General features: G+C 60.3%; 1 protein-coding gene across 1 annotated transcript in view; it reads right to left on the bottom strand.

Annotated features, from left to right (window-relative positions):
* ARRDC1 (arrestin domain containing 1) overlaps window positions 1–13292 on the bottom strand; it is a 37935-nt gene that overhangs the window by 9143 nt on the left and 15500 nt on the right. The window contains exon 2 of the mRNA XM_075439661.1: window positions 11019–11129. Coding sequence (XP_075295776.1) covers window positions 11019–11129 — 111 coding nt within the window. The remainder of the gene's footprint in view (window positions 1–11018; window positions 11130–13292) is intronic.

Here is a 13292-nt window from a genome sequence, read left to right as displayed (position 1 = left end):
CATTGTGCACAACACGCAGAGTCGTTCTGGCAGCCCGGCCGCATCTGCTGTCCCACCCCGGCACCCAAGCAGCACGGGGGACACAAAGCCCACGGGAAGACACTTGCTGCCCCTGTCCCTCGAGCTCCGAGAGCTTCAAGTTAAGATGCAGGCCATTTGATGTGCTAATTGCACCTGCAAGTTGACTGCAACAGAGATGGCTGTAGGCAGCAGGCAGAGGTGAGATGGATTCCTCTGACGGCCCCCGTGACGTGCAGATACCCGGGAGGAGCAGCCCTTTCCGAAAGCTCCTTTCCGAGCTGCTCCCGAGCCAGAAGCTTTGCTGAAGCAAGCCGCAGACTGCGCACGGGTGAGAGCGGGTCAGCAAGAGTTCAGCATCGCTCGAGGGGTCTCCGACAGCCCCACGCAGCAGGCTGCAACGCTCCCGAGCAGCTTGCAGGCGCACTGCGAGGGGAAGGGGCTGTGCAAGCCACTGCAGTCACACTGAGCTGTCACCTCCCCAGAAGCCTGAACAAAGGCCACAGTGTGCTTGGCCGCACAAAAGCTTTTCCTGAAGTTTACACGCAGCTAAAAATACCTTGAGAAAGCCATTGGGCAGCAGAGGCAGCTGGATTAGCAGGGTTCTGCTGTGGGGCCATACCTGCAGCAGCCTTTCCTCCTGATAGGAGCCGAGCCAGCAGCGATCGGCTGCCTCCGCACGGCCTTTGGAAACACCCTCCCAAAAAATTCCTGGAGGGAAAGGAGCTGCTGCCCCAGACAGCCTGGAAAAAAACAAACCCAGACAGCAGAAGCAGCAGCAACATGCTAACAGTGCAGAAGAGCCAGCCGTCCTACAGTGCAAAGCTGAGGGTGACCTTGGAGATCTCCCTGAAGCCAGTGGAGATGTGTCTGGAAGCAAACGGACTCCCCCGTTCACGGCTCAGCTGCTCCACTCCGCTCCACGCTGTGACAGGGGGGTGTTCGCTTGTACCCATGGACATGGAGGAGGCCTGGGAGGACTCATCACGTGCAGAAAGGAGACACCTTGATCCAGAGGGCTGACGCCGAGTCCTCTGCCACGTCCCCAGGAGGTAACCTGGCCATGCAGCCAGGCCCAGGCGGGCTCCCCTGCACAACTGGGGCCTGCAAAGCATCGCCAGCGACGGGGAGCGCAGCCCTGAGCCCAGCCCTGCACGGCACAACAGACCGCCGCGCTGCTGCACCGTCCCACAGCACTCGGGGCATCTGCGGGCACTGATGTGCAGCGGAGGGATAGAAATTCAGGAGTTTCCCACGTGAAGCTCGAGCTGACCATGCCCCTGCGCCCACCCAGCTGCTGGATGCATCGCTCTGCCCCCAGAGACAGCTCTGCTTCGATCCGAAAGCTAATGGGGCCAGCGGGACGCATTAGGAGGAGTGTGGCCAGCAGGTCGAGGGAGGTTCTCCTTCCCCTCTACTCTGCCCTGGTGAGACCCCATCTGCAGTGCTGTGTCCAGTGCTGGGCTCCCCAGTTCAAGAAAGATGAGGAGCTACTGGAGAGAGTCCAGCAGAGGGCTGCGAGGATGAGGAGGGGACTGGAGCATCTCTCCTATGAGGAAAGGCTGAGGGAGCTGGGCTTGTTCAGCCTGGAGAAGAGAAGGCTGAGAGGGGACCTTAGAAATGCCTCTAAATATCTGCAGGGTGGGGGTCAGGAGGATGGGGCCAGACTCTTTCCAGTGGTGCCCAGCGACAGGACATTGGGCAATGGGCACAAACTGAAGCAGAGGAAGCTCCAGCTGAACCCGAGGAAGAACTTCTTCCCTCTGAGGGTGCCGGAGCCCTGGCCCAGGCTGCCCACGGAGGCTGTGGAGTCTCCTTCTCTGGAGATATTCCAGCCCCGCCTGGACGCGGTGCTGTGCAGCCTGCTCTGGGTGACCCTGCTTCGGCAGGGGGTTGGGCTGGGTGACTCACAGAGGGCCCTTCCAACCCCGGCCATTCTGTGATTCTGTGATTCCCTGTGCTCACAGCAAAGCAGCAGCCACTGCACAGCCACACAGGAAAACACGACGCCATCGTAACCGTGTGTGGGCGCAATGACCACACGTCTGTATTTACGCGGTTAAATAAATGCTCAAAGTCGAGCTCACTCCGCCACAGCTCCCGCGCTGAAAGGATCTGGGCTCTTTCCTGAGCAGCGCAGCTTCCCCGGCTGGTGAGGCCAGGGCCCTGCCCAGGCGGAGCTGACAGCCAGGGGAGGTCACCAGCCCTCCCAGGCCACCAGCCCTCCCCAAGTCCCAAGGGAAGCTGCTGCCCGCACCCTGCCCTGCCAGCACAGCCAAGCGCTGGGAAAGCTCCTCCGGCAGCCACTGCCCCGGCGTGAGAGCAGGGCAGGGCTGGGGCTCCAGAGGAACCGGCCACACGCAAACCTGGACCCCGAGCCCTACCTGCTGCATCCCGCCTGGGCTTCCCAGGGCTGCTCCGCAGCTTCTCAGTTAGTGGCCCAGGCAAACTGGCCAGTCTTACGGGTGGGGCCAGCCCTGCCCAGTCTGCACGTTCAAACCAGTGCCACGGCAGGGACGTCTGCCACACGCCTCCCCCCGGGTCGGCTCCCCCAGCCCCGGCGTCTCTCCACAAGGCAGACCACCCCCTGTGACAAAGCCAGGGCCTCCAGGCTGGTGCCAGCGGGGGAAGGCACTGGAGGGCAGCCAGGAGAGAGCTGGGAGATGCCTTGGTCACCGATGCACAAACACGACGCACTCAGCCGAGCCGTATTACTCACCCCCGCGAAACCTCATGACTGGTGCGCTGGGAGAGACAGCCCAGCCGTCTGAGCACGCAGCGGGCTGCAGGGCCAGGCGACCGCAGTGCGGGGTACGACACACACCTCTGCCTCGCCAGGCCCCATCCACGGCTAGGCTAAGGCAAAAAACACGAGTATTCTGTGTATCGCTCCCTCCGTCCCCCAAAGAGGAAGACGCTATTTGCTCTGCAGCCACAACCAGGAGCCTGGGAGGTGGCCCTGCACCCCAGGCACAGGAGCTGGGGAGCGGCTGAGCCGGGGCTCCCGGCCAGTTCCTGCCAAGCAGACAGCGGTGGCTCTGCTCCCTCCTGCAGCACATGCGGATGCTAGAGCGGGAACAAGCTGCACTTTTGGAGTACACATATTTTTTGGTTCTTTTAGTAGAGGAACAGCAGGCCTGGCCATATGGCAATTTCTCCCTGGCTACTTAGCAAGTAGTGATGCATTAACTGTGCTGGCCAAATCACGTAGTACGGAAAGGTACCTGGTGCCTGCTGGTCCCCTTGCCATCGCCTGTAGCAACAGAGTCTTCCTGCTGCCTAAAATCAGCCCCCGTGCTCCCCGGGGAAGGCGAGCTGCTCCGCAGGTGCTGAGCTCAGCTGCAGCCAGCGCTGCTGATGCACAGCCCGGGTGCTCTCCTCTCGAGGCTCCCCAGGCAGACAGCAGCAAAGCAGCAGGTTCGTGCTCTGCACTTTCGGGTGGAGCGGCAGGCACCCCCGCCCTGTGCGACGGGACACCGACTCCCCAGCCTCCGAACGAGCCGTCCCTCTCACTGCAGCCCCGACAGCCAGCACCCCGCTCGCCCCTGCCCTCCTCCGTCTCTCCCCATCCACCTCTGCAGCCCAGAAAACTGAATACTGGGCATAAGCCAGAAGGTCAGAGCTGCTCTTGCTCGTGGGAAGCCGCATCAGAGACGTCAGATAGGAAGTATTCATCTTGCCAGGGCACCCCAGGCAATGCTGGGCCACTGCAGCTTTAGCATGAGGACTCCAGCTCGGTCTCTGGCAGATTAAGGAACACGTGGGATTACAGACCGCAACAAACGAGGGTAAATACACGCATTTCCTCGCGCCGTCCCTGCAGCAGACACGGGTGCCTCAGAGGGAGCAGCCGGCAGCCAGAAGAGCGATCTGGCAGCAAGCACAGCCAGACCCGCCAGGGAAAGACGCGGCCTTTAGCTCAGGTTAGCGTTGCTCAGAGGAGAGCTCTCCTGCTGCCGAGCCCAGCCGCAGCACGGCAGCGGGGGGGCACAGGCCCCAGCAGGCTCCCAGCTCCCGCGCAGAGCAGTCACTCGCTCGCGCTGGATTTGCATGCACGCAAACACACAGTGGGAATCACAGAATGTTCGGGGTTGGCAGGGCCCTCTGGGGTCACCCAGTCCAACCCCCTGCCCAAGCAGGGTCACCCAGAGCAGGCTGCACAGCACCACGTCCAGGCGGGGCTGGAATATCTCCAGAGAAGGAGACTCCACAACCTCCCTGGGCAGCCTGGGCCAGGGCTCCGTCACCCTCAGAGGGAAGAAGTTCTTCCTCATCTTCAGCTGGAGCTTCCTCTGCTTCAGTTTGTGCCCGTTGCCCCTTGTCCTGTCGCTGGGCACCACTGGAAAGAGTCTGGCCCCATCCTCCTGACCCCCACCCTGCAGATGTTTATGGGCATTTCTAAGGTCCCCTCTCAGCCTTCTCTTCTCCAGGCTGAACAAGCCCAGCTCCCTCAGCTGGAACAACCTCCAGTGCTCCGTTACAGTTAATGCTGCTGAGAGTAGCCTTTCTGTAACATCGGTGGTACAGAGAGAGGAAGAAAACACACCAGAAAGCCCAGCACTGAGGCTAGGGTAAAGGCTCCACTGCTTACAAATTGCTGTGTCAGCATTTTCCAGCAACATTTTCAATGAATTAGCAGGATCTGGCGCTACGGCAACGCTGCAGAAAAGCTCCCAAGGATTAACAACGCTCTATGAGGCAAGAAATTGGGAAGTGCTGAGGAAGCCGCTGTGACCCAAGACACCTGCAGCTCCCTCCACGTGGTTTTCCTGGGCTGAACCTGCAGTTACTGCTCCTGAGCCCGGCCGCACAGTGCAGCCAGCACCGGCACAGCCGTAAGGGCTCACCACTGCCCGTGGGCACCCTCCTGCTCCCACCCGGCCAGGGTCCACCCAGGAGCATCGCCTGCTGCTTCACTACCTCCTGCTCGCAGAGCGACTCCTGAGCACAGAACCAGAGGCCCACGTCTCTCAACGCCTGCTTAGTCGAGGCACGAAGCTTTTTAAATTCAGCTGGAAGACAGGGCTGCCAGCCTGTGCCAACTGCTGGCCGTGAAGGTGTTGTGCCAGGCCGGCAGAGAACAGCCCCACGGACGAGCTGATGCACAGCTGCCGCTTTTTAGGTCTTTATGCAAGAAATCCACCAGCAAAGGAGCGCGTGGAGCCACCAGGAGTTCCCTGCAGCGCCTGCTAGCTAACCAACAAGCTGCCAAGAGAAAGGTCAGCTGCAAATCCCAGCCAGCTCCCTGCATGGGGTCATCTCGGGTACAAGCAGGATTTCGGAGGAGAAACCAGCCCCGCGTGGGTGCAGGCAGACGACGGACTTGCTCCCCTCCATCGGAACACGGCCAGGGCTGCGGCAGGGGAGGGGAGAGGAGCGGGAGCCTCGGCAGAGCTGAACCGCGCCACTATACCGGAGCCAGAGAAGCATCTCCGTCTGCGCGCGGCGGGGACAAGCGGTGCCATTTTATACCCACCGCAACCGGTGTCTTTGATCTCCTGCACCGCTAACACCCAGAGAAACACAACACCCTCGCCGCCGCTTGCACGCTTCCTCCCACCCCTACCGCGTTTCTTGGCAAAAAGAGGACCCGAGAAAAACCAGCAGGAGGGAGCAAGTGTCCAAGTCAAACCAGGCCAAGTGGGAAAAGCAAGCCCTGCCTTGTCGTCCTCCTTAGGAGGCAAACAACGAGCCTCCCGTGGGCTGAGCCACCTCCCCGGCGCTGCGCTGGGTCCCTCAGCAAACGGAGCCGCCAGAGGCTCCAGACCAGCTGGTGCACGCTGCAGCTTTTACGTGAAGAGCCCAAGTTCATCAAACCGCTGGCCGGTGTCTCATTGCCAAGGCTACAGCGCAGACCCTGCACAGCCCCCCGGCTCCTCCAGCAGCTCACCAGCGCCCGCTGCCTCCGGCTTGCTGCTCGGCCCCGGTCAGGGGCTTTCCTGGAGCAGGGACGAGCACCGCACCAGCACAGATGCAAGCAGGGGTTTTCTGCAGCAAAAACACCAGGCACCAACCTGCGGATGCTCCGGCGGCAAGGCTGAGCCCTCCACACCCCGGAGGCTGCCCCGAGGACGGGCAAGAAGGGCAATTAAGGATGTAGCCAGTGCCTCCAGTAAGTGCCTTACGTTGGCAAAGCAAACACCTAGGTTATTTTAGGGCCTGCCTCCTTTCTCACACAATGCACACACTTTAAAAAAAAAACAAACCCGTGTGTAATACAAGCAAAAGCTGATGCTCCAGAGGATGAGCTGCCCCCTCACTTATCTCAGCGCAAAGGTGTGTGGGTGGAGAGGTGCGCAGTCACTCTTTGATGCTTCAAGAGCAATCCAAGCCTCGACAGTTCTGCAAGCCTCCTCTACCCTTCCCCCCACGTGTCCTCGAAGAGCTCAGCTCGCTGTTTTTTCAAGTTACTGCTCAGGATGTGGGAAGGGAGAGGGCGAGGCGGATTGTATTTCAGGCTGAGCCTGCCTCCCTGCGCCATCCTCCCTGTGCCAGCAGCCCTGCAGCCCCGCTGCCGCACGAGCCGCTCGCCAGGGACGGGAAAGAGAGACACGTTGGCTGCACGGCCCTGGGGACACCTGGGATCCTCCCTCAACCCCAGCCGATGCTACAGGGCTGGAGGAGCCCTCTGCAAGAGGGCTGGGGACGGTGCCAGCGGGGAGCCGGGCATCACTCTCTGCCCCAGGGCACAGCCTGGCCTCCAGCTCCCACCCCAGCGGGGACACGCTGCTCCCCTCGCTTGGTTTCTTTACGCACAGGTTCAAAACGAAGAGGGGACAGCACCGCTGTAAGGGGGGGAACGCAGGAACAGCAGAGTCCTCAGAGGCAGATGCAAACTCCTCGCCTTCCTCCATTCTTTCTCCGTTAGTGCTGCAGGGAGGTGACATCTCCATGGTGGGTAAGATGCTCTTGGAGCACGGCAGAAACGCAGCTCCTCCACCAGAACCCCGGGGCCTCCCACAGTCCCTGCCCTCCCTCCTGCTGGCTGCTCCGCAGGGTGCGAGGAGGCAGGGTGGGCACGGCCAGCCCTCACCTGAAGGAACCAGCACGTATTGCCCCAGAGGGTCTGCACACTTTTACCCACGTCGCAGGACTGTCCCACATGCCACTGCAGTATTTGCCCGCAGCCGCAGTGACCTTCGCTCGTGGTGCTCGCTGCTGGTCGCCCACGGCTGTCCCTCGCTGGCCAGGCAAGGAGTCGTGTGCCGGCCCCGTCCCCCTTTGGGGGTCCTTGCTTGGGAACGCTTCCGACACCCTTAACTCACCCACACCCCGGGCTCCTGCCATCACCCATCAGAGAGCACGGCCCAGCTCAACGCCCCATGCCCCAAGACTCTGTTTCCCCTCCCAGCTGGGCATCAGACCTGCCCGGAGGCACCCAGGGAGCACCCATGAGCACAGCGTGTGCCTCCCCAGAGGCAGCTGCACCCCAAACTGCTTCGCTGCCAGGCACCTGAGCAACCCAGCCCTGCCAAAGGCTCTTGGCCAGAGTCATAGGGAAAGGGAGAGCTCTGCTTTGAGCAGAGCAGGCACCAAGGGATGTTCCGTCCATCTGAATCACAGAATCACAGAACATCAGGGGTTGGAAGGGACCTCTGTGGGTCACTCAGTTCAACTCCCCTGCCCACGCAGGGTCACCCAGAGCAGGCTGCACAGCACCGCGTCCAGGCGGGTCTTGAATATCTCCAGAGAAGGAGACTCCACAGCCTCCCTGGGCCAGGGCTCCGTCACCCTCAGAGGGAAGAAGTTCTTCCTCATGTTCAGACGGAACTTCCTCTGCTTCAGTTTGTGCCCGTTGCCCCTTGTCCTGTTGCTGGGCACTACTGGAAAGAGTCTGGTCCTGTCCTCCTGACACCCACCCTGCAGATATTTATGGGCATTTCTAAGGTCCCCTCTCCGCCTTCTCTTCTCCAGGCTGAACAAGCCCAGCTCCCTCAGCCTCTCCTCGTAGGAGAGATGCTCCAGTCCCCTCACCATTCTCGTAGCCCTGCGCTGGACACTCTCCAGTAGCTCCTCATCTTTCTTGAACTGGGGAGCCCAGCACTGGACACAGCACTGCAGATGGGGCCTCACTAGGGCAGAGTAGAGGGGAAGGAGAACCTCCCTGACCACTCCTCTTGATGCCCCCCAGGATCCCGCTGGCCCCAGGGCACACTGCTGGCTCATGGTCAACTTGCCATCCACCAGCGCACGCTCTGTTCAGGAAAGGCCGGGGCAGCCGAGAGCTATTCCTGGGGAGCCTAAAAAGGCCATGGCTGAGTCAGCGCCGAGGGCCTGCCCCGCTGCTCGTGCCCACGAGGCCACTGCATGACTGCCCTAGCAAACCCCAGCCACTGCCTCGCTGCAGGGCTGCGCCGTGCCGGGACGCCGTGCTGCCAGGGCCCCCTCGGAGGGACAGACAGACAGACAGGCAGGCAGAGACAGGCAGGCGTGGAGGCAGAGTCTCGGAGAAGCAGCCTGGCTTCTCCGCTGCTCCGCCAGCCCGGACATGCATCAATGTCACGGCGAGGGCTGCGACGGCAGGCAGTTATCTCGCTTCCCCGCGCCGCAGGCTGGAGCCCTGCCAGCCCCCAGGGCTTTTGTCTCCACATCCGCACAGCCACTGCAAGGGACAGCTTCAAAGCTGTCTCTCGTGGAGGACGCTGCTCCAAAGGCAGCATCGACGCTGCCCTCTCCCACCCACGTCCCATCGCTCGCTCCCCTGCATCCTTGGGGCACGGGACAAACATGGCAAGCCCAGGACAACAACTCCTGAGCTTGTACCAGTCACACCAAGTGAAATGCCCCATGAGCGCTGCCCTTGGCTGCGATCCCACGCACAGGGACTGCCCATCCCCTCCATATCTGCTTCCCTGCAGCTGGGAGCTACAGGCTGGGAGCTCCCAGTAGTTGTGTCCACTTTGACACAAAAAGCAGAAGGGCACAGTCGGTGACTGTAAGTACCTGGCACGCTGCTCCAGACTGACTGCTGGTAGCTGGGACCAGGTTTTTCCCCAAAACTGCACTGTAGCTTTGCAAGAGAGGACAGTGACAGCACTCCCACACGCCTCAGCTGTCGGGCGCCGGGCTCCACAGTCCTGCAGCACAGATTCTTCCCTTCAGTTCATTACGTTTCTGCTAAGTGATGCGCTACTATTTCTTGCCTCGCTCGCCTGGAGCTGCGGTAGCTCTGGAAGTCTTCAGCCGGCCCGTTTTGTCCCGATCACCCCCCCGGAACGCAGCTGGGCAGCTGCCAGCCCCGCAACCGGCTCCAGCGCAGAGCGAGCAGCCCAGCCCTGCGCCCAGCCCGGGCGCCCGCTCGAGCCTCTGGCTGGGAGGGTCTGCAATGCCGGAGGGTCACAGACAGCAGCACCGCACCAGGCCAGACACCAGAGCCTGGGTCCCAGAAAATTACGAGCCAAAAGACTAGGGCTTTCCAAGAACAGTTTTAAGAGCTGGGAACACCAAATTATGGCTGTCTTTGGAATTCAGGCCTTCAAACGGGACACTTCAGAGCTGTGAAAGTGTGTAGCCATCAATGCATTTTCCTTCCAACCCTCCTAGTCCACACTGGTCCCAGCTGTCAAGGGGATGGCTCCCAAGGGCAGCCTCACAAGAGCCGACTGCTGAAGCTGCTGTCAAAATCTCCCAGGGACTGCAAAACCAACAAAGAGCACACCCACCTCTTCCCACTCCTGCCTCCCGGCTGGCTTTTGCCACTGCTCAGCTTTACCGGGACAAAACAGATCACATCACAGCCCTACCTTGAATTATTAAATATTTAAAACAAAACCTGGAAGGTGCATTTTTCACTGCAGTTGCACCTCTCCAGACGTCCACAAACGTTCGCAGCTCCCACCAACATCACCAGCAGCATCACCAGCTCCAGCTCCCACCTCATCTAAGCTCAATGGCCTGCAGCACCTTATAAAGCCTCTGGGATTCTGCTACCCCGACATTCGCAGCTGGGCTCTCTGGCTGCACTCAGTGCTGCTTCCAAAATTAGGCAGGCACATTCCTCATTGCCCTCCCAGGCAGTTTACCCCCAGCTGCAGCCCCCGGGCTATGAACCAAGCCAAGAGGCGAGCAGTCAGCTGCCTCCCTTCTCCAGGACCGAGAGCAGGCAGCGCTCCCGACAGTTGCTGCGAGGATGAGGTCAGCCTCCCCTCGACGCTAAAAGCTCTGCTTGAAAAATTGCCAAGCCAGCAGAGATTGCCACTCCAGTGGCCGTTACCAGATAAAACAGCATCAGAGGGCTGAGCTCCTGCTACCCCGGGCTTTTGCCACGTCACAGTTACCACTACAGCCACTGCCTTCAGCAGGTGAATACTGGCATGTCTGGATTTCACAGGAGCCAAGGCACAGCATGAATTATTTGTGGTAAGGCTGACCTATTTAACAGCAGAAAGACGGCATTCATCGGAGCCCAGATTCCCCAAGGGCTGCCGGTGTCACTTTACCCCACAGGATAACACAACCCTGTCGCTATCTCTGGGCATCTTGGCTCACGGGGGAAGGTGGGGGGGTGGGGGGGTGGTACCTGTCTGAGGCTGTTCCTGCCATGCTTTCAGCGTTTTTCTTGGAGGACAAGTGACACCTCCACATCCCTTTCAGCGCAAACTACTCCTGGCCTGCAGCTGGCTTCTGTTGACCAGCTTTAATCAGTGTTTTGTGACCACCATGGACAACACGCATGGGAAGCGGAGCAGAGTGAGCCCAGAGGGTCCTGAAACAGCGGAGAAGTCGCTGCTGGCAGCTCTGTTTCAGGCAGACCAGGGCCAGAGGATATGCAGGCAGTGTTTGCAGGGTGGCTGCCAAGTCCTGCAGCTATTCAGGACGCCTCTCTGCACAGCTCCTTCTAAGCTCTTGTATTCTCCAGTATTGGCTCCCATCCTCTACGCACAGGCCAAGGCAGCCCGCAAAGGGGTATTTCACATCGAGAAGATGCCGAACTCTTGGGGATACGTTTCTGTAGACCACCTCGGAATCACAGATCTCCACCAAGTCTTTGTGGACCTTACCTTTGTCTGCCAGGGACAGTGTGCTGTTGAAGTACTGCTCCTCCACGGTCCATGCTGTGTCATTGATCTTGTTAGACACCCCGCAGGACCCAACGCAGCTCACCTTGATGGCTGTGGAGAGAAAGCACGCACGTAAGCAACGGGAGAAAGCAACACCTCAGGTTCAGACTTGCTTCAGGTACCGTAAGTGGACTTGTGCAGGAGCAGTGCTTCGTGAAAACACACACACGGTGGAAAAATGGAGCTAAGGAATCAGGTCATGCTTTCGTTTCAGGAGCACATTTTCCCCTTACCCTCAGCGCTACTGCACACGCCCTGCTACCCCAGTGCTGTTCCCAGCTGCCATCGCCAGTGCAGTCCTCGTGCTGGCCTCCCTTGGACTGTGAAAGCCCTTAGCAGCAGTGATTTCACCCCCCAAGAGGTAACCCTCCCTCTAATTTCCCCCCATATGAACCAACGTCCCCTCCCCACAGGCGCATCAGCCCCTGGACTCAGGCTGACAGCAGAGACTTTTGCGGCAGCGACGCTCTCCCACGCACCCAGGAGTCCCTGCCCAGACAGGGATGAGCTGCACGGGGATCTGCTGCCTCCCACCCCCCACGAAGCCGGGCATCCCACCAGCCACCCGCTGGCCCCGGGACGAGAGGCGTGCTGGGCACGAGCCTGTGAGCTGGCTACACAAGGTGTCCAGCCCCGTCTGCAGCACCAGCAGAGCGCTGGACCCTCTGGCACAGCACGAACAAGCCCAGCTGCTGCTCGAGTTCACAGCCTGCCCGCCCTCACCGACATCCCGGGTCCCTGGGAGCCTGCGCCCATGTCCCGGGGTTGGTCTCTACTTCAACAGAGTCCTTTGCCCATCAACACTTCTCCTGCATCAGGACTTCCAATCATATCTGACAAGCGTGTGGCTTCACAGCAGCCAGAGACCACTTCGAGTGGCTTCCTCCTCCTGTTAGAGACAGAGGGCTCACCACCAAGCCACACAGCAAGGTATAGAAGCATCTGAGATGCCACTTGACCTTCCCAAAGCAAGGATAGAAATGTGAGCCATGTTCGTGCCTTGCCTTGGGAAAGCCATCCGACAGCGTGCCCTGCACCGTGGCTCTCAGAGGAGCTACCCACAAGATACTTTCAGTTGGTCTTGGCTAATTCACAGCAGGTTGAAACGAAGCTCTGATGTCTGCACTGGACCACAGAGACAGAGAAACGTGACAGACCGGCCCTGCTGCGCAGCAGGAGATGATCTGTGGTGCTAACCCCCACGCAGGGAGGATGCAGGCAGACCTATCGTGGCACAGACTGGGCCTTTAGGGTTGCCCCAGCCTGAACGTCTCCTCTCCTGATTCTCAACAGGTTTTGCAACAGCTTTGATGGATCCCACAGAACTCCCTCACCGGATTTGCCAGGTGAACAGTTCTGCTGGCAGGAACTACCAGACAGCCCTTTTCCCCGTTTCACCCATCTGCTCCCTGTATTCGAGCCATGGCTCCTAGGAAGCATCTCCCTGGGAGGCAAGTGGCCAACTCGCGCTGCCTTAAGAGTTCTCCCCCTCCCCGTTCCACAAGCCTTCTCCAGCCACCTCCACCCACCTATGCAAACGCTGAGGGCTGCAAGCTGCTTGCAGCCCCCTCCATCAGCTCTCCAGAGCACCTGCCCGGCCAGTGCGACCACGTCCTCCACGCTGACTGGAAACAGGCTGGACAGACACCCCCAACCCAGCCCTCTCTGCAGGGGAATGCACAGTTCTTGCCCCAGCCCCCTCACCTGGGCTTTGCTACACGAGTTCAGGTGGATTGGGCTCCTCGGGCCTGACAGTCCCTGATCCCACAGCGAGGAACAGCCTCCCCCCATCAGGCCTGCTGCAATGCCTTCACATGAGCATGACTCCGAAGGCTGGGGCCCATCCAAGTGCTGTTCTATGCTCAAGGGCAAGGGATAAGCAGCTCTGGACGCCAACTCTCATTAACCAAACATCAATACAGCAGCAAGGCCGACGCATCGGCGCGCTTGTTTGTGTCTGCGATGTGCGTCGGCGCTTCCGAGGCAGCGGGTGAACAGGAGAGCGTCGCCTGCAATGGCAGCCGCCCGCACCACGGCACGCAGCACGCATGGCCCAAGCTGACACAGGTCCCCTCCCGAAGCAAACCACGGCACGGAACCCCCCTGCACACCCCCGGGTGACAACGTGCCAGATGGCAGAGCCAAAGCCGCACTGGGGTTTCAGCCTTGGAAGGAGCAGGGAGCGGTTTGAGCAGGGTGGCATCCTGCGTACCC

Source organism: Opisthocomus hoazin, chromosome 19 (assembly GCF_030867145.1).
Source record: "Opisthocomus hoazin isolate bOpiHoa1 chromosome 19, bOpiHoa1.hap1, whole genome shotgun sequence".
Taxonomy (NCBI): domain Eukaryota; kingdom Metazoa; phylum Chordata; class Aves; order Opisthocomiformes; family Opisthocomidae; genus Opisthocomus; species Opisthocomus hoazin.
This window is presented reverse-complemented; position numbering and strand designations above follow the sequence as displayed.